The 27,794-nt window shown below is 42.3% G+C and overlaps 1 protein-coding gene across 1 annotated transcript in view; it reads left to right on the plus strand.

Annotated features, from left to right (window-relative positions):
* Positions 1–827: 827 nt before the first annotated feature.
* Sdk1 (sidekick cell adhesion molecule 1) overlaps positions 828–27,794 on the plus strand; it is an 880,893-nt gene continuing 853,926 nt past the window's right edge. The window contains exon 1 of the mRNA XM_040751271.1: positions 828–1,086. Within this exon, the coding sequence (XP_040607205.1) occupies positions 843–1,086 (244 nt within the window). The 5' untranslated portion in view covers positions 828–842. The remainder of the gene's footprint in view (positions 1,087–27,794) is intronic.

The following is a 27,794-nucleotide window of genomic DNA, read 5'->3' on the forward strand; positions in this document are numbered from 1 at the left end:
TCGCGCGCCTTTCTCCTTTGCAATGACAGCAACTTGGCTCATCACCCCAGTACCAGAGTCCCCGGTGTGGAAGCAGGGAGGCTCCCGGGACTCATGGAGGGGCGTGCCCACCGGCCCTCCGCTCGGGGATCCCTCTGGGCCTGCGACGTCGGGGGCTGCCACACCTGTCATCCCACCGGCAGGACTCGAGGCGCAGCCCCGGGGGTCCCCAGGTGAGGGAATAGGCACCGCCCCGCCTGAGCACATCCCGCAGACAAGCCCGCCAGGGAAGCGCGTGCCGAGACGGCGCGCCGGCTGCAGTCCCCGCTGCAGGTCCCTAGGGGGCGCAGCGGGCGCGGGAAGTCGCTCTGGGCTCCCGCACGAAATTGCAAGCGGGCGGGCGCGGCGAGTTTGAAAACAAGCGAGCACCGTGGGGGCGGGTCCCAGGCGCGAGAGCCTCCGGGCTCGGCCAATCAGAGGCCGGCGGCGGGCGCGGGCGGCGCGTGCGGCCGGGCTGTGAATGGGGCGCGGCGGTCGCGGCGGCCGAGGCGAGAGCCGGCGCGCGGGCGGGCGCACTTTCTCCTCAGCGCCGGGCGGGGGCGGCGGCGGCGGCAGAGGCGGCGGCAGAGGCGTTCGGCTCAGCTCCCCTCAGAGAGCGCTGCGGGCCCGGCGCTGCGCGGCTGCGAAGAGCGAGGGCGACGTGCCGGGCATTTCCCCGCTCGCTGACAACTTCTCCTCGGCCCGGCTCGCTGTTCATCGGAGCCCGGACGCCGCCCCTCCGCGCCCGCCGCTGCCTCAGCGGGGCTGCGCGCTCCCGCCCGCCTTGTCCGTCCCGCGGCGCCCGGGGGTGGCGGCTCCGCGGCATGGCCCGCGCCCGGCCCTCGGTGGCGGGCGGCGGTGGCGCGGCGTCCCCTGAGCGTGCGGGGCCCGGGCGGCCACGGAGGAGCCGGACCGGCCAGCGCTGCGACCCCGAGCGCCCCGGGCTGCGAGCGGCGCCCCAGACCCCCGGACCGGGCACGGGCCGGCGGGCGGCAAAGTTGAGGCCGAGCCGCGGGCGGTGGGCGCTGCTGTTGCTCCAGCTGCACTTGCTGCGGGCGCTGGCGCAAGGTAGGTGCGGGCCTGGCCGGGGTGACATCCCCGAGGTGGACTTTGTGGGCGCCGCCCGGGATGGGCTTTAGGGGTGCGCAATCCCTGGGTGGACTCTTGGAGCGCGCGCCGCCCGGGGTGACACCCCAGGGGTGAACTTTGTGGGTGCCACCTGGTCTGTATTAGGAATGGGTATTTCTGAGGTGACTTTGTAAGTGGACACCTATGGGCTGGACTTCAAGGGTGCACAATCTTGGGGTGACGCCCTGGGGTGTGCTTTGTGGGTACCACTTGGGATAGGCTATGTTGTGAGTAGACATCTCTGGACTGAGTTTCTGGACTGCACAATCTTAGGGTCACACCTTTGGGGTGTGCTAAAATCTGAGTGGACATCCCTGAGGTGACTTTGCAGGTGGGCACCTCTGGGGTGAGGTTTAGGGGTGCACAATCTTGGGTGACACCCCTGGGAGGACTTTGTGGGCTCCACCTGGTCTGTATTAGGAATGAGTATCTCTGAGGTGACTTTGCAAGTGGACATCTATGGGCTGGGCTTCAGAGCTGCACAATCTTGGGGTGATACCCTGTAGCGTACTTTGTGGATGTCATCTGGGATGGGCTATGTTATGAGTGGATACCTTTGAACTGAGTTTTAAGGCTGTACAATCTTGGGGTGACACCTTTGGGGTGAACTATATTATGGGTGGACATACCTGAGGTGACTTTGCAGGTGACTGCCTCAGGTCTGAGATTTAGTTTTAAGGCTGTACAATCTTGGGGTGACACCTTTGGGGTGAACTATATTATGGGTGGACATACCTGAGGTGACTTTGCAGGTGACTGCCTCAGGTCTGAGATTTAGGGTTGCACAGTCTTGGGGTGACACCCCCGGAGTGGAGTATGGCTGCACACCTCTCGGCTGGGCTGTGCACACACCCCTGGGATAGACCCTTGGAGTGGACGCCACCTGGCATGGGCTGTATTAGAAATGGGCATCCCCGGGGTGGACTTTAGATATGGATGCCTCTGGGCTAGGCCGTGGGGGTGTGAAATACTAGAGTGCACACCGCTGGATGGATTGTTTGCTTGCTCACCCCCCCCCCCCCCGGATTATAGGAGTACGCATCTCTGGTGTACTTTAAGAGTTGACACTCCCGGGTGGGGGTGGATCCTGTGGGGTGCGTTCAGCCTGGAGTAGGCTATGGATATATATCTTTGGGGTGTACTTTGGGGATGGACACTAATGGAGTATACGAACCTGACAAGGGCTTTGGGGGTGTTGGCACTTTGGATGGATTCTATAGATGGGCGCTGCTTGAGTGGACAGTTTTGGGGGTGAACTCTGGGGGTGTGCACCGCCTGGGGTGGATCCTCCAGGGTAGACTTTGTGAGTACGGCCTGGAGTAATCACGAAGTTGTGGGTGCCCCTCGGTGCAGCGCTGGGAACTTTGCGAGCCCTTAGGGCCTCCCACCGTCTGAATCACCGATCAGGTCACTAAGTCTGGAGGCAGCTAAAGGGTTAATACAGCGTGCCTCTAATCTGCGCAGCAATTCGGGAGTGCTCTGACACTGAGTAGCTGGAGAATGCGCCCTGTGTGTTGTGTGTTGCATTTTCTTTCTCTTTCTTCTTTTTTAAATCGGAGCCCTGGAAGAACCTTTAAAGTTGAGCCCTAGCCACCGAGGCTTCAAAGAACGCCCAGCGCGTCCTATTGCACTGATTATACATGAGCTGATTCGTATCTGAGTCTGCACCGCAGAGTCTTGTTAACGATGAGTGACATCCGCGGTGGACTTCAAACATCAAGTACCAGTCACCACCAGCCGCCCTTCCCCCTATCCCCCAGGCCTGACCCCCCCCCCGTCCTTGTATTTGGTGGAGCAAAACTTTGAGAGCCCACAGCTTTGCCTCCGGGCTTTGGTTCTCTTCCTGGGTTGGCTTCTGTTTGGAACGTGTAGGTGGTCTCTAAAATAAGGAAAGGGGATCTGTGGATTCCAGGTGACCTTTTGCAAACAGAGAAGGAATCTCTCCTGAAAGAGCTTTCCCTCCTAAATCTGGATTTCCCCCTGCTTAAACCCGAAGCCTACATGTGCCTGCCAGCTTCCTCTTGCCCGGGGAGGCTGCTGGTCTGAAAACATAAAACCCAGACATAATTGTGTTAACATGACTTTTGATGGAGTCTTTAAAACGGATTTGTGAACCTGGTTTGCTTTTGGTAGTTTAGAAAAATTAACTTCATTGCTTGTATCCTGGAAACTTACCCAAATAAGGCACTGAGTATTTGGAGATGGAAGGAAATAGGACTATTATAGTTAAAATACAAATATCTGTGTTCTGTGTTAATAAATGCCCATGAGTTATGGGTGGTAAAAGTGATTTAAATGTAACACTTAAAAGTCTGACTTCAAAATTACAATGAGATAGTTTAACAGGATCATAATAACTTAATATTCTTATTTGAGCTTAACTGATGTTATCTGAGTGGCATCAAATCACTGTATTTCTGGTTACTTTAACCCCTCCACACCTAACATACTCATTTCACTGTGTGTGTATGTATGTGTGTGTGTGTGTATATATATATATGTGTGCCACTTTTTACCTACGGATGCTATCCAGAAGAAAAAAAGTTTACTGATCGTGTACGATTTGTGGTTTGTCAGAGAAACCAGGTTCAAGTGAAGAAATCAAGATCACTTCGGATAACCTTCAGAGATGGAGTTCAGTTTCTCTTCTCAAAAATGAAAGTGACTTTCACTTGGCAGTCACCTATACGTTTACATTTGAAGATTGCCACACCACTTTGAACGGTGGGAAAGATTTGCTAGAGTCCTTATTTCGAGGTGTATCAGTTTATCAGCTGCACCTCGAAGGCCATGTAAAGCCTTGCCCTTTCACAGTTGCAATGTTAGTGAAAATCATTAATTTTATAAATACATGTACTAAGGCAACAGCCATACTTTTCAAAGAAAGGAATCTTTTATTACTTCTTGCCAATAAAAACACATGCACCAGTTTCACATTTATATGGTGCAAGAAAGTATGCAGACCTTTTAGTGTAAAATTTCAAATAGGTTGTCACAAATTTTAAAGTCATCGACAGGTTTCTGTTCTTTGTGCTATGTGAAATGTGTAATATATCCATCATTTTTTATATCATATTGAAAATTCATATTACAGAAGAGATGTCACCATTTGACAAAGCCTCATGTATCTTGAAAATGAAAATTCCGGTGCTGCTGTCGAGATTTCTGATGAGATGATGAGTTGGTCATATGCACAGGAATGCATTCTCTAGAATCTTATCAGATAAAATGTAACATTTTGCATGGAACAGTTACCACTAAGTTGAAACTGTCATAATGCCATATTGATACTGTGTATCTATCTAAGGCCATTCCTAATTTCTCTGTAGCCTTTACCTCTTAGGATACTTTCTATGGGTGGTCATGATTTCTACCAGACAAAGAGAGCATCATGTTTATATATCTAAAGTTACAAGCAGGGAATATATTTCTGACTGTGACATGAAGCACCAGGTTTGGATCTTACAAATGTAGCTTCAGTATGTACTGCAGTTTCTTTTCTGTACATGGAAATGGAAATTATTATGCTTTGCTTATTGGTGTGTGTTTAATTGTTCATGACTCCTCTGGATTCCTAAATGCCATGTTGTTAGTTCTGGAAGACAGGTGGCAATACGTGCTTTCTTTATGCTGTGCACCAAGAATGAGTGGTTCAGAAAGAGGGCTTCTGAGGCAAGGGATGCATCATAGGGATAGGGGTGTCTTGGGCTGGAGAATTCTGTTTCTCTGGACCTGGAGAGGTGGCTCTGTTGATAAAATGTTTGCTGGGCAAACATGAAGAACTGAGTGCAGATCCATAGCACTCACTTAAAAGTCCCAATGACCCTAGCACAGAGGGAGGGATAGGACAGAGTCAGGCAGATCCCTTGAAGCTTCTTGATCCATCAGGTTAGTAAAATTGCTAAGCTCTGACTCCAGTGAGAGACCCTGTCTCAAAAAATAAAATGTTTCCAATCTTGTGGATCTGTTCTTCTAAAACACTGGTGCCTATTAGAATTGGGTGGACATTTGCAGGTTTGCAGGACCAGCTTATTTCTGGTGAGCCACCAAGTGCTTTCCAGGTGACTCTCACATGCACTCTCATTAAAGAATCTGTGGATACCTTGCTTTGTTGTCTCAGTCAGTTACCAGCTGACTTTCTGGAAACTTCTCTAAGCCATTGTTTCACAGGTTGGCTCACTAGAATCCTTTGGGAGCTTTGAAGCAGAATTGGACTTCTCGGCTTGACCTCAGCATTAGGATATCAAGACTCCCCAGTTGGTTCTGATGATTAGTCAGGTTTGGGAACCATTGTTCTGTGAGACTCTATTCCCCCTTTAATCTTGTCCTAAGCCTTCAGATCCTAGTGGCTTTTGTGGGCCTGGTATCTGTGTTTAGTCAAACCCTGCATAGATCCTGAGCTCATTTTCTAATCAGCTCTTTTAGTTTGCCTTGTATTCCTTGCTAATGAAACTGTTCAGCACCTGACTTGTGCTACTCCTAGGATCGCATTAGAATCATTAATGACATTTATTTATATGACAGGGTTTCCTGTGACCCAGTCCTCACACACAAACTCACTGTGTAGCTAAGGATGACCTTGAACTTCCTCTGGATTCTATGTCCTGAGTTCTTGGATTCTGTCACTTGTACCACCATACCCACTTTATTGCTAGTGAAATTTAAAGAATACAGTTGTCTAGACTTCACCCTAGACTTGCTAGGTCTCAGAAGAATATATTTTAAATGTTTACTGTATGGCTCAATGGTTACGAGCACATATATGGCTGCTCAGGACCAACCATCTGTACCAGTTCCAGGGGATCTGATATCCTCTTCAGGCCTCAGAGGGCATTGCACACATGTGGTGCACAGGTATATGTTCAGGAAAGACACCCATACACATTTTAAGACAGGAGTTCTACATGTGAGATTATCATATTCTATTTTGTTCCTATCCTTGTTGCTGATCCCATAATCTCACTGAATTTGCTGGCACTCTTAGCTCTGTTTTCCTGTGGTCTGAGCCACTTTCCTCATGCCATTTCCCAGCTGTGGGTAAAGTCTGCTAATTATCCTTTCTGCCACTTGTTTGATGGAGAAATAACAAAGCAGTGTTAATTGAGGTCATTACAAGCATAGCCTCCCTTTGAGTTCCTATTGTTTTCCATTAATCCAGATGCTCTCTGTGTCCCCTCTTCCTCTTACCCTCTGAACCAATTCCTTAATTCTGTAGTTTTAATTTGGAGTGGAGTGTGGGCTCCAGACCACCTTGCTTCACTAGAGTCTTGTACTTAGTGTTCAGACACTGAATTGAATCTTCCCAGACCACTGCACATTTAGCAGAGGCCACTAGTCACTTGATTGGGTAAACCATTGTCCCTTTCTATGAGGACTTCATGTAATCACTTAAATGGTCCCTTATGAACCAAGCACCAAGGTTGAGTTTATTCTTCACACACCTCTCCTTCCCCCTTTTAAAAACATTTGTGTGTGAGTGTGCATGCACCAGTGGGGAGGACAGAGGGCAACTTGTGATTGGTTCTCTCCTTCCACCACGAGGATGCCAGGGATAGACCTCAGGTTGTCAGGTTGCTGACAAATTCCTTGCCCAAACTCTTGAGAGAAGGTAGTGCTTTGTTCTTTTATCTGTGAGGAATCTAGATGTCAAGAGGTGTTAATTGATTTGTTGGGCTCCAGGAGGAGTACTGGTAGAGCCTTAAAGAAAAGTCTGATTCAGGATCTGTTAACATAGCTTGGGGCTCGCTGTAGCCTGTGCCTTTGGAAGGAGAGAAGAAAATAGGAAGTACTCTGATCCATAATGCAGAAAGATGGTGGGTGAAACTCTAAGTAGTAATCTATGGATTGACCGGACTGTGACTTTCAGTTTACCTCACAGTCATGAACATGAGCCAATAGAAATCACATTAGAGAATTCTGAGGATAGAGAAGAGAAGTGTGTATACCACCTTCTATGTATCCAAACCCTGTCCCCTAATAGAATAGTTGTTGCCACTTTGGTATACTTTCCCCCACTCATTTTCCTTTTTACACTATAACTTAAACTCCAGTTAAGTGGGTAGTGTGCTGCCACTCCAGGGTGGACTCTTGGGAGTAAACATGCTGTTATTTGGAGACCATTTGAAAAATTACTTTTTCTACTTTAATGTACATTGAATTTAAGACTTACACAGGTGGAGCATGTTAGACACCAGTAGATCTTTTAGTTACTGCTTTGTTGTGCCATGTGCATTCTCTAACAACAAACAGTTAAATGTAGCCACATGCTGGGCCTGTACCCAGCTGGGATGTTCTGTGTTCCAAAGACAAAGGGGATACTGCAAATAAGGCTGGTATCTAAGTGATACAAGCTTTGCAGTTAACTAAATTTTATGATTCCATTCTAAGAGTCCTTGTGTCTTTGTTGCCACATGGGATTGCAGTTTCAGGTTGTATGGTACTTTTTTGCCTCCTTCTGACCTTGTTTAGGGGTTCTCAGAGGTCAGGTTAGTGATATTCACTCACTAAAATTATATCATGGAATGGGCACAGGGTAAGGAGGGGCAGTGAGATTTTTGTGTAGGCTCTGGCTTAGGATTTTCTAAACAAAAGTGATATTGAGAGAGAGAACACTGTGAGTCCCATGCTTGACTGTTAAGTGGATCTGAGGATGGTTTTGAAAATAGTTAGAAAAGTGTGCTATAGACAGACAGTGAATTATTTAAATACTTCTAGTACACAGAAATGCATATAAGCATTCTAAGTTCATATAGTTTCCTTTATTGTAATTAATTTGACCAGCATTTTCTATAAGACATTAGAAATTCTGCCTAAATTTTGCATCTGTTTTAATAAGAATGTATAAATATTTGTAGTCTTTTTTTCCTTTTTTGAATTTAAATTAGAAACAAGCTTGCTTCACATGTTGACCCCAGCTCCCTCTGCCTCCCCTCCATATTTGTAGTCTTAATCCTTGGGGAGGCACTTCCTTCCATTCATGGTAACAATATAAATCACTGTGATAAGCTTTTCAGTGGATCCCTGAAGTTCAGAAGTCTGTTCTTCAATAGATACCTTCCTGCTGGTTACAGGTTTTACACTTGAGACCTTCTGGAGAAATTATTAGTTTTACAGCTTTATGATGTTAACACTGTTTTCCTCTCCCAACTCTGTAGACATCAAACAACAATAAAACAAACAAACAAACAACTTGGGAGCATTGCTTAATGTGTATATATTTGTAATCTAGTAGGTACAAGGTTTGGCCCATGACAAACAGCTCCAAAGCCAGAGACTGTGGCATCAGCTTGTCCCCATTTCCTGTGAGCATTATGGGAATGAGAACAATTTCTCTGAGGCTTTCCTAGAAGCATGGCTGTGGCAGGTGGAAAAAGTGTTGGGCTAAGTGTCTGTAGCCCTGGCTTTTATCTCAATCTGAAACCACCTAGAGTCTGCTAACCTCTCCAGATTCCATTTTCCCACCTGTAAAAGGTGGTGGTGGTGGGAGCTTAGACTAGTGAGTAGATGTTCTGAATCGTTCTGCTCTAATTCTCTCTTCTTCCATGTTGATAGCCTTTCTCCGTGTCTCCAGACTCTGAGTGTGCCTGCTGTCTGGGGTTCTGTAACTCCATATGTCTTAGCGCCTAGGAACTGCTTCCTTTCATTTCACTATTGTCAGGGTATATATATAGTGTTGAAGACAACTGGTGCAATGTTATATTTCTCCTTAGGTGCTGCTGTCTAACATGTGATAGATTTACTACAGCCTGAAAATGGTTCATGCTCAAAATTTTAGGTTCTGTAAAACAAATTAGTGCCGTAATTTATCAGTGTAAGCCTGAAGTTTGGAGAAATAAATATTCTTAAAATAGGAGACATTTATTTATCTAAATGGCTGGAAGAAGAAAGAACATGACTAATCTAAATCTGGTGGCAATTAATGTAGTGAGAAATTTAAACAGAGATGGAATAATGAAGGTCATGAGGATGTTTAGATTTACTGAACACTGACCATCAGTAATTCAAAAATTATCTAAAATTAGCTCTAAAATAATTTTTCACTTTTAACAGGATTAGCTGCCATTCTGTTGACATAGTGTATAGAGAAGTTAATAGCTATCAATTAAATAATTCAAGTTCTGTACAACTAACTTGTCAGTCAAGTAAATTTATTAATTTATCTGTAGAAATTAGTTTATTGAACATTTGGTAAGACTATGGTTTCTTCATTATTTAAAAAAATAGTTGTGTTTGTATGTATGTGTATATATGTGTGAATGCCATGTGTGTGTAGGTGCCCTTGGAGGCTAGAAAAAGGCACTGGATTTCTTGAAATTGGAGGTAGAGGGTTATGTGTATCCTAACATGGGTACTAGGAACCAAATTCTGTTCCCCTGGAAGAGTAGCAAGCATCTCTAACCTCTGAGCTATTTCTCTGAATGCTACTGATTTTACTGTTTTTATTTAAAATTTATTATTATTGTGTATATGTGTGTGCTTGTGTGTATCAACACACACCTGTGAGAATGTGTGGTGGCATGTTTATGCCTAGCACGCCTGTTGGAGGGAAGTCAGAAAACTAATCTCAGGAGTAAGTTCTCTCTTACTATGGTTTCCAGGGATTAGTCTCAGGTTGTCAGCCTTATACATTACATGGTTTTACCTGCTGAGCTACCTCACCAGCTAGATTTCACTGTGCTTAAAAACAATTATTATTTTTAAATGGACAAGGCTGCTTACAGAGGATGTGGGGCTTTTACATGATGGGCTATAGAAAACTCTGGAACTAATTGTGATAAGGCAAAATTGTCCACAGGTACAATGTTTTGTTGCCTTTTCTCTCTTTTGGAACTTTATATATACTCTATGCCTTATTCTTTACCATGAGAAGTTTGGAAGCTTAATTTACAAAGATTAATGGCCTTTATAAAAGAAAAACAAAAATAGTAGTAACCACCAGAGAATGACTCTGGGAGGAATATGGCTATTTGGGGAACTTCAGCATATAGTTACTTTTGGGAGTAGATGGTGGTGGTCATTTAGCCACTGAACCTGGAAATACTTTTCAGGTTTGGGATAGGAAGGGGTTTTGCATGACACAGGTATAACTGATCATACTTAGGTGAGAATGACCTCTAGAGTTATTTTGTGTGTGTTGGTGGCTTCCTTGTGAAAAAGGCCTGTTTTCAAACTGAAGGGCAGTTCTAGCTTGACTCTCTCCAGGTGGTAGGTATGATGCAGGAGAGATTGAGATTATTCCTGACTACGCTATTCTATAAGGTGCATGGCAGCATTGAATTTACACATGAACCACCAGATGGCAACAGAAAAGGTGTTTGTATAGGATGCAGTTGTTTCTACAGCTTTGTTTATCGATTTCTCTGGTACACCATCTCTCAGTATACTTTTATATGCATTTTTGGACTGAAAAACACCAGGAATTGATAGTACCTGGCAATGTAAGATCACAATCAGGAAGTTGAATGGTGTTGCCTTGTCACTAGAAAAATATTTTATTTATTTTACATGAGCACATGTATTAACCATTCCCTAAGGAAATGAGCTTCCAGGGATGCAACTTGATCATTTCTATCATTGTGTAGTCCATGCTTCTGCTCTGTATTGTTATTCAGATTTCCTATAGCTCTCAGTGTAAGCAGAAATAATTTGCAGAACATTAAATAAACAAACAAACATAGCTCTTACCCCAAAGCATTTTCTGTAACACCTTTGAAAGGAGGCCATGAGCTTATAAACATTGAACATATTTATGTATTTGCTGGATGATGGTTCTTTTGCTTTAAGTAGGATATGTTTTGTTTTGTTTTTGCCTCACACTTATTCTCTCCCCCTCCCCCATTTAACTGTCATCTTGGCTCTTTTATAGTCTTTTTCTTAGGTATGTCTGTCTCCTGTGTACAGACTGGAAACTCAGCCCAAATTTCTTCAGGACAAAAATGAAAAAAGATTTTATTGCAAATATCCAAGGGAGTCACAATGTACCTAGCAAGATGCCACTTTGACAGACTTGGGCATGTTCAGGACTTATCTTTTCTTCAGGAATGAGGACCCAGGAATAATGCTAGGATGCATGAGGCCCTGGATTTGAGTCACAGTAACACACAGATATATCTGCCCACCCAGTCCAGTCCTTCTTTGCGTTTCTAGTTTCAGATCCTCAAACATGGATTGGCTGAAAGTTTTGGTCCTGATCCCAGGTTTTGTGAAATAATCAGTGGTTTTTTTTTTCCTTTTTGTATGTATCTGTGATAGGATCTTGCCATGTATCCAAAACTGGCCTAGGACTTGCAGTCCATCTGCTTTAACCTCCTGAGTTGGGGTTATTCACAAGCACTACTGTGCCAGGATCAGGTTTACATTTTGAATTATGATCTCAAGGAGATAAAGCATCCTATCTATTGCAAAAGTGAGATTGAATGGAAGAAACTAGAGTAAAGCCTGTAGAAGATTGAGAAGCAGCAACTGTAGAGGTGGGGGAAGCAGCAGATTGGGCCTGGAGTATTGAAGATATGGGTAGTTTAGTATTTAGGGGGCACAAAGTAGAGCTGGGAAGTACATTGTACTATGAATGAGGAAGGTCACAGGCCACATTCAGGCCTCTTTCTAGGAAGATCAGTTGATGAGTATGGTTGTCCCTGAGCCTGGACCTTTGTTTGGACAGCATGATAATGATCCAGGTTTTGAACCTGTTAGGTTCTCTGAAGCTTCCAGACAGCTGTTCAGAAGCTGAGCTCAGAATTAGAAGAGTGGCCTAAACTTTTGGTATAGCTATTTGTGGAGACACTAGCATATTGCTTAGGAGGATGGCCTTGGCAGAAACAAAAACTGACTCAGTTACTTGGGTGGGCTATTTAGTCGTGTGTGTGTGTGTGTGTGTGTGTGTGTTAGGGTTTCAATTTCTGTGACAAAACACCATGACCAAAGGCACCCAAGGATATCAGCCCAGGGGTGGCACCATCCACAATGGGCTGGACCCTCCCACATCAATCACTAATTAAGAAAATGTCCTATAGGCTGCCTACAGTCTGATCTTACAGAAACATTTTCTTACTTGAGGTTTCCTCCTCCCAGATGACTCTAGTTTGTGTCAAGTTGAAATAAAACTAGCCAGCACAATGTGTTTACTTGTGGAGGCCAGATGTCAATGGTGACCATGTTCTTCAATTACTTTCCATCTTAATTTTTTTGAAATGGTCACTCACTGAACCAACTGGAACTTACCAATTTGACTCGTTTTGTTGCCTGGAGGGATTATTTATTAATTTTACCTATTTCATACAGCTGTTGTAACAATAGGTGTTAAGGTGTTAAGACCTTACCCAGTACATAGCATTCAGCCAGTAAGTGTTAGGCATTGTTATTGCTATTTGTGCTTCAGTAGATAGGAATCACACTTTATTCACTCCCTGGCCCCATAGTATTGGGGATTAATGAGTTACTGTAGTACAGAGTGGCACTGTGAACAATTGAAATGACTAAAGAGCCATTATACTAATAGTAGTCTTGCTGTGGTTTACCAGATGAATTGCAAGGGGAAAGCGTGTGGTGATGGGAACTGATGTGATAATATAAAAATAATAAACAGTTGATAGGGTAGCGGTACTATCATAGAACATTCTGAATGGTGTTATGGTACAGATGTGACTGATAAGGACACCGAGAGATGGCTCCTGGCTTTGCTGAATTGTTGGGAAAAGGTGATCTTTTCTAGGACAGTATTGTCAGGTTCTAACAGCACAAAGCAGACCACAGAATGAATGTGCCAGGACCAAGTGGAGTTGAGAGTGTGAAAAATATCCAAGAAAAAATGTGAGGTGTTTGGAATGCATAGTAATGAGATGATCCTAAAGCACCTTTTGAATACATACTTTTTCTAATTTTGAAATACGTTCATCCTGTCCCTCATGAGCTGCAGCACTTGGGAGAGTGGCCCCTACACCTTGCCTGAGCAACACAATGGAGCTGGCCCTGAAGGTATAGGTGTGGGAGAACTGACCCAGAGGACATGAAAGCCTGAGAACTGGCCTTGCTCATTGCTGCAAAGGGTGAACTAGCCAGAACAATACTGGTGAGCTCACCCTGGTGGCAAGGAGAGGGGAGAGCTGGTAGGCTGGCCAACCCTGCAACTGCCCAAGCCCCAAACCAGGGTAATGTGTTGGCCCACCCCATCTGTGTGTGTGTGTATGTGTGTGTGTGTGTGTGTGTTGGTTCTGTGGACCCAGGGCCACAATGGGATGTCAGAAATAGTCCCAGTGAGAGTCCAGTGCCGATGGTGCAGCAAAAACTAGAGGCCTTGAACCAGACTGATGATTTTTTTTTTTTTTGCTATGAGCACCTACATGTAAAAATGTATGGATAAAGAGGTTTACTGTGTGACTCACTGTGCTACACTGCAACTTCTATGATGAGATTTCCCCCTTTTCCCTTTCCTCTTTTTTCTCTTAAATTTTATTTTATTTTTTATTTTGGGTGGGGTGAGATAGGTGGGGAGGCATGATGTGAAAGACACAAAGAATAAAGAAAAAGAAAATAAAAATAAAAGAAATATATTCTTGAGGCTGGGAATAAAATATGAGTTGTCATGACTAAATGAGAAGTATTATCATAATTTTGTAGCATTACTTTAGCTTTATATTTCATACATACCAACACCTGCAGAAAGATTGCTACCAGAGCTGACACAGAGAGCTCAAATCCTGCTGTAAATACAGAGAAGTGTGGGTAAAATACAACAAAAACAATCAAACGCAATCTTGACTTGAGATTTCCAGGTGCTGGAAGTGAGAAGAAAGCTTTGTACTAGGACTGTACCTGGGAAGGGGGCAGGGCTTGAGGTCTGAAGCCTCAAACCTGGGACAGCACCCAAGGGCTTGGGGTGGTGGAAGTGATGGAGTGTTTCCTAAAAGAGCAAAACACTTGGCCTGAGGTTTATATAATCTTGGAAAGTGGAGTTGAGGTCCTGGCATTATATCTTGAAGGGTTATGCTGTCTGTTAAGAAACTGGAAAAACCTGCCTTTTAGTTTGGGAAAGTATACAGAAACTTTCTGTCTTCTGGGGGTTGTGACAATTAGGAGGAAAAAGATATCTCAAAACCTGAAACTCACAGTTGGGGTGTGCATGTGTCAAATTTAGCATTTTTTTACAATGCAATTAATTCTTACACCAAGAAATTAGCACAAAATATGGTTCAAAACTATAGATAATAGTCAGATCCCAAAGTGAGAAACAGTCTTGTAGAGCAAATGAAAATCCAGACTCTTGCAGAAGGAAGCTCATGCTAAAGATGAGCTTGCAGTATAGGCATATCCCTGCCACATACTGAAAAGGGTCACTGTGAAGGAGAGCTAACAGATGTTACAAATAGAAGATGGCATTTCAGGAGGTAGGGATGGTAGGGCCCATGAAAGAGATGATTTTTTTAAAGCTTATTAGAGATAAAAACAGACCATGATGAAAGAACAGATTAGAAAGTGAACAACAGATTTGGGAAAGAACCAAGTAGGACTTGCAAAAATGAAAATTATGGCCATTAAATTTTAAAAAGTAACCTCAATGAATAGGTTATGCAGCCAAGTAGATATAATTGAAGAGAAAACTATTGATTTTTTAAAAAAGAGATTTGAGGAAATTAGTTGCAATATAGTAGTGAGAGATAGAGAGACAGAAAACGAGTGGTAAAGATTCCTGAACTTTAGAACAAGAAAGTCTGCTATCACCTCCCATGAGCTTCCAAAAAGGAAAATAGGAGATACTACTAGAAGTCATAATGGGCAGGATTTAAAAAATTATTATTGTAATTTTTGTTGCTTATGATGTATGTGGGTGGGTATATACATACCATGGCACTTGTGTAAAGGTTAGAGAACAACTTTTCTCTTTCTACCTGAAAGGTTCAGGCATTACGCTGGCCTGCCCTGTTTGTTACCTGGCAAGATGCACTCAGGCAGCACTTTGGCCAGCCTAGAGTTCTGTGAGAACCACACAGGTGCAAAGGACCCCTTTAAAGGACTGACCCCTGCCCACTTACGCCCTCTTTTACTCTCGTCTTCCTCTCCATCTCTTTTCTCTTACTCTCATCTCTCTCTCTCTTTTACTCTTTTTACTTTCTCTGTCCTACTCTCATCCTCTCTCTCTCATTGTATCTCTCTCTGTCAGCTCTGCACGGGTTGGTTACCTCTCACCCCCCTTTCTTTCCCTATCCACCAATAAAACTCCACGTGGGATCGTTGAATCACGCTCTGTGTCTTGTTACTGGATAAACCTAGACATTTTTAACAACACTACTATTTTGTGGGTTCTGGGATTGAACCCAGGTCATCAGGCTTGCACACAAGTGCGTTTTCTTGCTGAGCTACTTTACCAGGGCCCTAGGAAAATTTCATGAGTTCTTAGATTCCAGAAGCACACTGGGCCCCAAGAAAGATAAAAACAACACTGTAGATGAAACACTAGAAAAGAAGACAGAGCAATCTAAGGTAAACAGATGCCTAAAATGGCAGGTATTTATCATGGAAGATGATGAAATATCTTCCAAATGTTGAGGAATAAAAACAACTGATCTAGAGATCTATATCCATATAAATAATATCAAGTGAAAGAGTGAAATAAAGACAAAGTAGATAAAGTTTTGCTAGAGAAACTACTAAATGTTGTATTTCATGAAGAAAGAACTTGAAACCAGGACTATGAGATCCAAGTAGCTAAGCAATGTATCCACACCAACCTAAATTTACTCAGTCACCTTATCATTTACAAGAGTGAGTACCTTTGTTAATGAGTACCAATGTTAATGAGTACCACTGTTAATGGGCAGCCACATCCAAATCCATGAATTCTACCAACCACAACCACAGTTGGAAAGTTGGCAGATTTACCCAACACTCATGCATACTCCTCCTCCTTATTTCTTAAACAATATAATATTAAGAACTTGTTACATTGCATCTATACTGTATTAGGTCTCATAAGTAATGTAATTAAAAAGTCTTTTAAAAGAAACACAAACTGTATTCAGTATATTATTTTTTCTAAGGGCCTGGAATATCTGTAGATTTTGATATGTGGTGGTGAGTGGGGATAATCCTAGCAGTAGGGGGATGCTGCAAAAGACTGCTGTCTTTCTATCTAGTCCATCACATTTCTACTTCCAAGTGATGCTCCGAATCCTAAGGTTCTACTAGTTTCCCTGTGAAAGTCTTAACCTCCCTGGTTCCATGCACCACACAAGCCTTCCAGTCAACCACATATATGCCCAATAAACCATCAGCTCCATGAAATTACATCATACCTTCATCATCTCATGTTATCTTTCTTACAGTATAATGAACATATGAATTAACTACTACTCACAGTTACTAAATTGCAGTTTAGTTTAAGCAAATTATGTGTAATTGCCAGCTCTTGTGGTACACGCCTGTAATACTAGCTACTGGAGACTCAGGCAAGAGAATCCCAAGTTAGAGGCCTGCCTGTGCTACAGAGCAAGTTCAAGCCAGTCTGGAAAACTTAGACCATATCTAAAAATTAAAAGTAAAGAAAAGCCCTAGGGTATAACTTTTAAAAAAGAAAAAAACTATACAAAGTGAACTGGGGCACTTCTATTTCTACTGTAGTGAGCTTAAGAGTTGTGAGCATCTGCTCAAAACATTGTTTAAGGGTCAGCTGTATCATTTACTGTATATACATGTTTTAAAAGGATGCAGTATAGAATGAACAAAATTGAGCTAATTACCATATACATTTTTCATACTTTTTCATGGTAAAAATACAATCTGATATCCAATTTAAAAGTGTAAAATACATTGTTTTTTATAATTACTACAATGTAACAGTGTTGCAAGCTATAGCTACCACATTGCATGCAGCACAGTTGCTAGCTGTAGCCACCAGTTGTAAAATTGGTCTCTTTAATGTATTGCTCCTTTTAGATGAAATTGTGTATCTTTTGACCAACATATCTATGGCTCCACCTGCCCATTCAACTCCACTACCCCTCACACTCAGCCATTTTATGCTGTAGGAGTAGAAATGCTAATATAGTCATCCTTCAGTATCCATAGGGATTGGTGCCCAGACACACATGTGAACTTGCATACATACACATGTGCATACACATACACATCAGAAATATAAACTGAAGCTTTGAGGCTAAATTATAGCTTCAAAATTGCTATAAAGGAGCTAAGCAAGCTAAGCATAGTGGCATAAGTCTGTAACCTCAACACCTGAGCGACTAAGGGAGGAGAGTATAGATTTCAAGGCCAGCTTGAATTAATAGTGAGACCCTCTCTCAAAAAAAAATCTAGAACTTGCTATAAAGTATCTATGCATTGTTTCACAATCTTGATTCAGAGTCAGAAATGCATACTATCGGTGGTGTCCAACACATTATACTAGATTTCAACAAAGTTGATGGTCTCCCTTGGTTGCCATCCCCATTCACCATCCAGGGTCTCCTGCTGAATGTAGAGCTAGTACAGCAGCCAGCTTACCCACGGGATCTGTCTCTGTCCCCTGAGTGCTGGGACTGTAGGTGGACTGCCAGTCCACTTGGCTGTTAGGTTGTTGTTGGGGGACCCAAACTACAGTCTTTACACACACACATACACAGTAGGTGCTTTATCTATTGAGCCTTCTCATCGCTTCACTCTCTTGACTTTATTTTTAATTATAACTACTTTGCTTTGTTTGTTGCTACTACTTGGGTTTATAGGTGAATTACACCAGAGATACTATTGGCAGCTCCCACCCCCTTTAAAGCAAAATTCCACATGGCTTCTGGATTATGTCCTGGATTGTCACATACCAGTTAGAGAAGGCATATGGGGAGTGCTAGTCTATTCTGACTCCTTTCCCTCCTGATGGGGAGAAACTGGTTTTGCTGGAATCCTCTGTTCCTCTGTGGATTAGTCCACAGCAGGTCACCCTGACCAGGATAATGAGCTTTTATGTTTTTCTAGCTTCTTTCACAGTGGCTTTTGGAGCACATAAGAGGACTACTGTTCTATGTTGATATTAAAAAAGACAGAACATATAGAAATGGTTCTAATTGGTGAGAAGACAATTCAAACACTTGAGAAATGAGATTATGGGATACTTTATACAATATAGCACACAATGATACAATGTAATATGCTTTATTTAATATTCTTAATGCACTGGGCATTGTCCCTTTTCTGTATCGTGTGTGTGTGTGTGTGTGTGTGTGTGTGTGTGTATCATATGTCTGTAACCTCAACACCTGAGCGACTAAGGGAGGAGAGTCTAGATTTCAAGGCCAGCTTGAATTAATAGTGAGACCCTCTCTCTTATTTACATATTTTATGGATACATGCTTGTGCATATGTGTCTGCCAGAGACAAGCCATGAGGACCCTGAATTCCATATGATTATCATATTCTTGTTATTGTTATCATTTTTGAGACAGGATCTCCCACTGACCTGGAGCTTGCCTAGCTAGACACAGGGATGGTATGGAGGTCAGAGGACAACCTCAGTGTTGGTCCTTACCTTCTACCTTGTTTGAAACAGGCTCTCTTATGTTCATCAGTATGTGTGCCAAGATAATATCTGATGAAGAGCCAGCTTTCTCTAGACCCCTGCTCTAAGTTGTGTACTGTGCTGGCCCCAGTGAATAACCTGAGTTTTCTCCTATCTCTTGGAAAGTAGAGTCAGGTGGCTTATGTCCTACTACTCTGTTCTGTGTTTTCTGTATTAAGTTTATATCACTTTAAAAATAAGAATATTACATATAATAGAAAAAACGTGAAGGTTAGGAAAATAATGAGAATGTTATATTAGTGAAAAGTGGCTAAGAAGTTACTAGTTTATAAAACGATGGACTATGATTGAATCAATGGGTCAGCTTGCTTATGGTGTTTGCTTTTGCATTGGTAATTTTATGCGTTTTAAACAGAATCATTTAAAACTTTTAAATTGCAAAAACAATTAGAATTATTTACCATAATGTAAATATGTAGGTTTTGGGAAGAATATGGTTTACTAACAGAGAGTGGATGAATGTGAAACTTGGATTTTGGTATTTCAAAATTCTCACTATTTGATAGACTTTAACTAATGGATTTTGGCTTTATTTTGTTCATCTGCTTGAAAAAGGCTCAATCTTTCCAGATTCTTGTAAGAACAACACCAACAACAAAAACTCCTTTGAAAGATGGATTGATAAACACATTTGTACCATTGATTTCTGGTTAGGCCTGTGTAATCTTTCTGATTCTGGTGTCAAAGACTCCCAATAACAACACCGATATTGAACCCATTTAGTAATTCAAGTTTTTACATCAATGTGCACAAAAATTTGAAATATCATTGTGCATGAAAAAGGAGTGAACTTAAATTTGAATGTGTACATATAGTACTTAAAAGTTGAAGTGTAATAAATATAATGCAAATTAGAGCTTTAGGTGTGAATGCTGTACTAGGTGACAGTTTGATGGCCTTGGGTTTATTAAAACATCTCTTTTTATTTACTTATTTATTTGAGAACTGTGCTGCTAAGAGTGGAGATGCCACAGCCATTTCTGTCTTGGTATTTCTTAGCTTGTTCTTATGGAACCCTGCAGATTCCTCAAGCCTGGTGCTCCCCCCCTCCCCTTGCCTATTTGTTTTCTAGTGTTTTTCTCTTTATGTTTAGATGTGCCAGATTTGCTCTTTTTTGAGCAAATGATGTTCAAACCTTTTAAAGTGGGAGATACTTCCTGAGCATGGCAACAACTTTGAATAATATAAATGTGAAATTGTAATAAAACTTTTTGGGCCAGCATAGAACCCACAAACATATATTTTACACTTATTTACCTATTTTATGTGAGGGTGAGTTGTGTGTCATGTGTATGGGTAGTCAAAGGACAACTTGTGGAAGTCAGTTCTCTCCTTCTACCATGTGGATTCTGGGGGATTAAATTTAGCTTGGTAAGCCTGCTGTGCCTGTGTTTGCCTGCTGTATCTTGTTGGCCCTATTTGATTCTTAATGCTGATTTTATCCATTAATTCTTACAAATGAAATTAGTCATCATGTTTTTGATTTTTGCCATTGCCTTTCTCCTTCCTGGACTAACTTATAAAATAACACTTTACATGTATGTGTGAATGTGGTGTATGTGCATGTGACTATGTAAGTGGGCCAAGGGCAGAAGGGAACGTTTGTGTCCACTCTGCATTCTTAGCTTTATTTTCTGAATCCATGAGCTTAAATGCCCTTTGGCTTTATATGGTAAATGCTATATTGATGGGAAATGAACACTATTTTCTCTTTGTCTATCTCTAGCAAATTTTCTAGTTTCTCCTTTGTTCGCAAGAACTGTGTTTTCCCCATGTATGGCAATATATTTATTTCATGTTCAACAAATGAACAGTGTTACTTAGGCACATTCACAGATGAAACAACTTGATTGATGCTTGAAGGATGCTTGATTAAGATAGACATGCCTTGGGGCTGATGAGGTGACTCATGATTGCCGAACTCCAATTCTAGGCATTCTGACTTCCTCTACTGGTTCCCACATGTATCTGCATGCATGTGGACATACACATATATACCCATGTATGCCCATACATAAATAATAAATATTTTTTAAAAATAGGTATGCCTTTGTTCTTTATCCCCTCTTTCTTCAATACTAGAGATGGAACCTAGGGCTTCTCACATGCTAGATAAGTGCTCTTCCACTGAGCTACTTCCTCAGTTTAATTTCCACCTTGGTTGCTCTTAAGTCTTATTTGCTTTGGAACATAAGGAGCTGGGATTATCTTTTAATCATACAACTTGAAATTAAAAAAATATTAATATATACATGAGTGATTGCTCATATGGCACAGTGCTTGTGTAGAGGTCAGAGGATAACTTTGTGGAGTTGGTTCTCTTTTTCCACCTTATATGGTTCTGGGAATTGTACTCAGGTTGTCAGGCTGACACATCTTGTGCCATCTTGTTGACACAAACTTTTTTTTCCACATTTTTAAAAAATTTAAATTAGAAACGAGCTTGTTTTACATGTCAATTCCAGTTCCCTCACCCTCCCCTCCTCCCCTGCTCCCCACTGGCCCCCTTCCCCATCTCCTTTCTGCTCCCCAGGGAGGGTGAGGCCTTCCATGGGGGATCTTCAAAGTCTGTCATATCATTTGGCACAGGACCTAGGCCCTCCCCATGTGTCTAGGTAGACAGCATCCCTCTATGTGGAATGGGCTCCCAAAGTCCATTCTTATACTAGGGATAAACACTGATCCACTGCCAGAAGCCCCATAGATTGCCCAGACCTCCTAACTGACAGTCAGGGGATCTGGGTTGGTTCTATGCTGGTTTCCCAGCTATCAGTCTGGGGTTCAAGAGCTCCCCCTTGTTCAGGTCAGCTGTTTCTGTGAGTTTCTCCAGCCTGGTCTTGACGCCTTTGTTCATCATTCCTCCATCTCTGCAACTGGATTCCAGGAGTTCAGATCAGTGTTTAGCTGTGGGTGTCTGCTTTTGCTTCCATCAGCTACTGGATGAAGGCTCTAGGATGACATATAAGGTAGTCATCAATCTTGTTTATGGGGAAGGGTGTTTAAGGTAGCCTCTCCACTATTGCTTAGATTGTTAGTTGGGGTCATCCTTGCAGATCTCTGGACATTTCCCTAGTGCCAGATTTCTCTTTAAAGCTATAATGACTCCCTCTATTATGGTATCTCTTTTCTTGCTCTCCTCTATCTTTCCCCAACTCAATCTTCCTGCTCCATCATGTCCTCCTCTCACCTCCTTCTCCCCTTCTCTTTCTCCTAACTTTCCTCTCCCCACCCCATGGTCCAAATTAGCTAAGGAGATCTTGTCCCTTTCCCCCTCTCCATGGGTGGTCTATCTGAGGTGCCCCTGACAGTAGGGCCAGTAGTGCCTCTGGTGCATGAACTAGCTTGTTGGAGCCCATTGCCTATGGTGGGATGCCTTGATCAGACTTAATGCTGGGGAAAGGGACTTGGTCCTTCCTCAACTTAATGGGCCAGTCTTTGTTGATTCCCCATGGGGGCCTTTACCCTTTGGGCATGGGGGTAAGCTGAGGGGTGGTAAGGAGGGACTGGAGGAGGGGTAGGAGGGAGAACTGTGATTGGAATGCAAAATGAAATTAAAATAAATAAATAAAAAATAAATTTGGGTTCTGGGGCAATAACTCAGTCAATAAAGTGTTTACAGTGCAAAGGACCTGAGTCCAACACTTAGAAACTGTGCTTTTTGTTTGTTTTTTTGTTTTTCTTTTTTCTTAAAGCCGAACATAGTGATACAAGCTTAGAATACCAGTGCTGGGGAGGCAGAGATAGGTGAGCCCTAGATTTTGCTGGCTAGCAAACCTAGCTAAATTGATGAGTTTCAGGATAGTGAAGAGAACCTGCTTTCCTTAAAGCAAAAACAAGTAGAGCTTGGTGGTGATAGCACATGCCTTTAATCCCAGCACTCAGGAGGCAGAGGCAGGTGGCTCTCTGTGAGTCTGAGGTCAGCCTGGTCTACAGAGTGAGTTCCAGGACAGCCAGAGCTACTCACAGAGAAACCCTGTCTCAAAAAACAAACAAACAAACAAACACCCCAACAAACAACAACAACCCTCCAATACCAAACAAACAAATTCTCTTGAGGATTGACCCTGAGGCTGACCTCTGGTCTCCACATGTACATGCACACATACAAACACTTTTAAGCCATTTGATGAAGTGTATTGTCATTGTAACTATCATTGACCCTACCCCTTATGACCTTGGGTGAGTACTCTAACTTGTCTGGTTTTTAGGAGGTCATTTATAAAATGAAGTTAATCTCTCCTGAGGTTTTTGTAAGGATTAGAAGAGATAATGCATGTAAAGCACTTAGCATGGTGTCCTGCTTAATAAATCACAATGATTATTGTGCTCATTCATTTATCAGATCAAATGAGTCCCTAATGTGTTTCTCCTTCCTCCACTAAAATTAAGTGCACAGCAGGCGTGTTAGTTGCCTGTCACCTGTTTTGTCACCCTCTCATATACCTTGCCTGTTCCATTGTTTGTGTTAATATTCTCCCTCTTTCCCAACACGTGTTATACATTTCCTTTTCTTGTTAAAGGCCTCACTGACCTATCATATCCCCCTCGCTGTCTTATTAATCAAGGCATTGTTTGTGGCTTAGTATGGAAACTCAGCAGACCAGGGATGTTTTTGTTGCTGGTCCTCCAGAGTCAGTTAATATTGCAGCCACATTTACTCAAGTCACCAGACAGGATGATCCTTCTTGTGATTGTGATTCAGCAGGGACAGAACTGAAGTCAGGAGCAGACAGCTGGCAGAGAGTTATGAATGTAAGCTGAGATGTTACAGAAGTTCCTTACCACTGTGGGCCTGTCTCAGGCCTAAGAAGTCCATTTCCTGGGGAACAGTTATGAGGGGGAGGGTATGTGGGTGAGAATGGGAAGTACAGCCACCTCACTGTTAAATTAACAGAAGCATGGTGGCTCTGGTAGTGGGATGGTGTTCTGGGTGTGGTGTGAGTATGTGTGTGTGAAAAATAGAATAATAGTGTAATTGGAATGGCTGCTCTGATGTTCTTTTGCAGGTGTCTAGCTGTAGGAAACACCTACCCTTTCTCCAGGCCACTTGATGGGGCCTTGCAGAGCTGGCATGTTTATTGGGGTCAGGATGGTACATTCAGAACTGTGTGGAGATTGTGAGGGGCTGAATGCCTGGAAGAGTGGCAGTGTGACCCATCCATACCCTCTGCTGCTGTGATGTGGCCAGGCTGGTGTGTAAAGCACAGCAGTGCTCCTGGTGAGTCAAAGGCTCTCTGGCTTCTTGTCTGATGGGCTCACATCTTGTGAATACATGCATGTACTGTTTGAGGGCTAATTGTCCCTGTTTCTTGTTGTATGATGCTCTGATGAGGATGGATACATCACCCTCTCCAGGTTATCTAGCAGTGGCCAGCCTTCATGTTCCTGCTCAGATTCCCTTTTCTGAAGCTGCAGTCAATGAAGGAAGTAGAATGTGATGTTTGAAACATACCTGGAATATTCTGTTTGAGGATCTCATGGCTGTTGTTAAGTGCTTCAATATTAAGGATTTGCTTTCTTCTTCCATTGGCCTAATAGAACCTATCCCCCCCCCTTTGCCTTTGTTTTTTCTGAAAATTTGAGTACTTAAAAAATGATAGCTAGACTATATTCTAGCACTTTCTGAGAGGAAATGAATTGATCTCCTAATAGGATAGCCTGGAACTGGTGGTGATGGTGTGGTGTGGCAATCATTTTTCAGCCCTTTGAAAGCACCTATTCTGGTTACCTTCCTCCCCCTTTCTGTTTTGATGAGTGGGTCTCAGGCCTGCTTTATGCATGCATCCCTGTCTTTCATCCCTTCACTTGGTTGCATGTGTCAGCAATCTGGAGATTCAATTACAGTTTTCAGATCCCTTCTTTATAGCTACAGCTTCCTTTAATTCTTATCTATACTCTCTCTCTCTCTCTCTCTCTCTCTCTCTCTCTCTCTCTCTCTCTCTCTCTTCTCTCTCTCTTTCTCTCTCTCTCTCTGTCCCTGCCTTCCTCCCCGCCCCCATGTTTGTGTGTGTGTTTTGACACAGGGTCTCACTCACTATATAGTCATGGCTAATCTGGAGCTTGCTATGTAGATCACCCTTTGCCTCTGAATGCTGGGATTAAAGGAGTGTGCCACCATATTGTGGCTTCACCCTGTCCCTTCTTGAGTTCTTATTTTGTACATACCTTGAACTCTGTGGAGAGAACTTCTATAAGCAAAATGAAAGTGTGTTTTTATATTATATAGAAGAGGTCATGTGCCTGTAAATTACTGTTTAGTATTCCAATTTGTGCATTTCTGAGTCAAAGTTCATTCTTTTAAAAACTACCTTATTAAATATTGATTTTTCCCCTTGGTTCATCCACAAAAACCCTATAGATAGATGAGGCATTTTGACTAGCCTTTGTTCTTCACAAATAAGTCATTAGAAGTCAAACCAAATCCAACTGTGTTGGGAGTTCATGGTCTTTCTAGGTTAGAGTCAGGCATCTTACATATTCTAAGCATCTGCCCTGTTTAAGTATTAATTATGGTTATCCTAGACTAAGTCCTGTTTGAAGTATGGAATTTGTTCACTACTCATATTGTTAAAAAAAGGGAATAAAACCTGTCATGTATCTTTGCTACTTATATAATGAGAGCAAATTTAACTATAGAGTTAAGCTTGCCCACAATTTAAAAAATACTGCCTTTCGTTCTTAGGAATTAGAAGAATTAGTATACTGTCAGGCAGGGTATAGCTTTCAGAAAAGTCAGCTGAGAGCAAGTAATCTTAACTTAAACCTTGTGAAACTTGAACATTACCTGTAGACTCTGACCAGCACGGTTAACAGAGCTCTTGAAGTGTCTGTTGTGTGTCTTACAAAAGTTGACTTCTTTGATAATGTGGGGATATGTTGTAGTCCTCAAATCTTAAGACAGTTTCAGAGCTCATCAACTAAAGGCTCTTGGCATGAAAATTAAGTATTAACTATGCATGAAAGAAAGTATTTTTGAAACTAAAAATCTTAAAAAGAAAAGAAAACAAAAACCAAAAAGGCCCTCCCAAATTCTTGACACAGATGATAGCTACTGTGGTACTTTCTGAATGTGTAGAAGCCTCAAAAAATCAAAGTGAAAATGATTTACAAAATCCTCTTTGATTTTTCTGGGTCATTTAATTTGAGTTGATTTCTTCAGAACATACCAAATTTCTTAGAGTGCAGCACTGATGACACATCCTGGGTGGCTGCTCAGAATGGAGCTGTGCACTGGCTCTGGAGACTGAACCCAAGACATGATTCAGAACTGCATAGCTGATACTAGTCAGTTTAATGATTCATGTGAAGCTGCCTTTTCCTTTTCCCAAACAGTTCAAGCTACATCTTACCGTATCTGAAGTGACTTTGCAAGGAAACATTCTTCATGTTGCAACAAGAGAAAAAAAATGCAACTTAAACCAGAGATTCAGAAGTTGGGGGATGGCTCAGTTGATAAAGTGATTTCTACATAAGTGTAAGGATCCCAGTTCCATTCCCCAGTACCCACAAAAAATCTGGGCAAGGCAGCACATGTTTGTAATCCCAGTGTTAGAGAAGCAAGTGGATCATCAGGGCTTGCTAGCTCTCCAGTCTATCCAGTCTAGCTCAAATAGGCTCAGTGAGAAACCCTACCTTGAAAATAAACTGGGGAGTGATTGAGAAACACATTCAATGTGGTCCTCTGGCCTTCACATGCTCATGTATCTACTCACACAGACACACACAGAGAGACAGAGAGACAGACATGTTGAAGTTTGACTCATATATAAATTTAACCATTTTGAAACGAACAGTTTGATAGCATTAGATACTCTCTGAATATTATGCAGCACCACTTCTATTCACCTCCAAAACCTTTATGCCCATTAAACAGTCCTTCCTTATTCTATCTTCTCCGGCCCTTAGCAACCACCAATTGGCATTGTTTGTATGGGTTTACCTATTCTGAATATTTCATGTAAATGAAGCAATTCCATGTAAGGCCTTTTTGTTAGCTCGTTTCAGTGGGCATCATGTTTCAGAGGTTTGTACATGTTGTGCATCTCAGTACTTCATTTCTGTTTATGGCTTAGTATTCCATTGTGTGGATGTACTACCACCTGTTTATTGGTCTGTTGATTGACTTTGGCATTGTCTCTACCCTTTGGTCTTTATGAATAATGTTAAGAACGTGCATACTGATGCATTTTCTGCAATATTTGTTTCTTCTTTTTTGATATATTCCTGGGATTGGAATTTGGAGTTATAATTCTATTTTAAGTTTAAAAAATATTTTCTGGGAGCTGGAGAGATGGAATAGCAATTATGAGTATTTGTTGCTCTTATAGCGGACTTGGGTTCAGTTCCCAGTACCCACATAGTGGTTCACAATCATTCTTAACTTCAGCTCTAGGGAATCTGATGTCCTCTTCATGCCAATGAAGGCAATGGTGTAAGTAGTGTACAGAAATACATGCAAGCAAAAACACCCATACACAGAAAATATAAATAAATGCATATTAAGAACAATCTTTTCTGATTATGATATATGGGCTTGTGTTTGTGTGCTCATGTTCATATGTGTGAGTATATGCATACTTGTCGAAGTATGAGTATGGAACTCAGGACAAACTTGGGCACATGGCATTACCTTTCACCTTGTTTGAGACAGGGTCTCTGTTGTCTGCAGCTGCATAAACCAGATGTTGTGGTGTGTGAGCTTCCAGGGGTTCTTGATTCTGCCTCTCATATTGATGTAGGATGCTACTGCTTCCAGCTTCCTGTGGGTTCTGGAGATTTGAACCCAGGTCCTCACACTTGTAGGACAAGTATTTTATGCACCGAGTCATCTCCCCAGACCTGTGTTTAACTTTTTTAGTAGTTGCCAAACTGTTTTCCATAGTGACTTGGCTAATATTAGATTATTACTAGCAATGGACAAGAATTATAGTTTCTCCATGTCCTTAGCAAAATGTGTTTTCCCTTTTACATTATTCATCCTAGTAGATATGAAGTGGCATCTTACTGTGATTTTGATGCATTTCCACAGTGATTAATGATGTGAAGCATTTTTATATGATTTTTGGCCATTTGGAAAAATGTCTATTCA

This window comes from Mesocricetus auratus, unplaced genomic scaffold (assembly GCF_017639785.1).
Source record: "Mesocricetus auratus isolate SY011 unplaced genomic scaffold, BCM_Maur_2.0 Super-Scaffold_100008, whole genome shotgun sequence".
Classification (NCBI taxonomy): domain Eukaryota; kingdom Metazoa; phylum Chordata; class Mammalia; order Rodentia; family Cricetidae; genus Mesocricetus; species Mesocricetus auratus.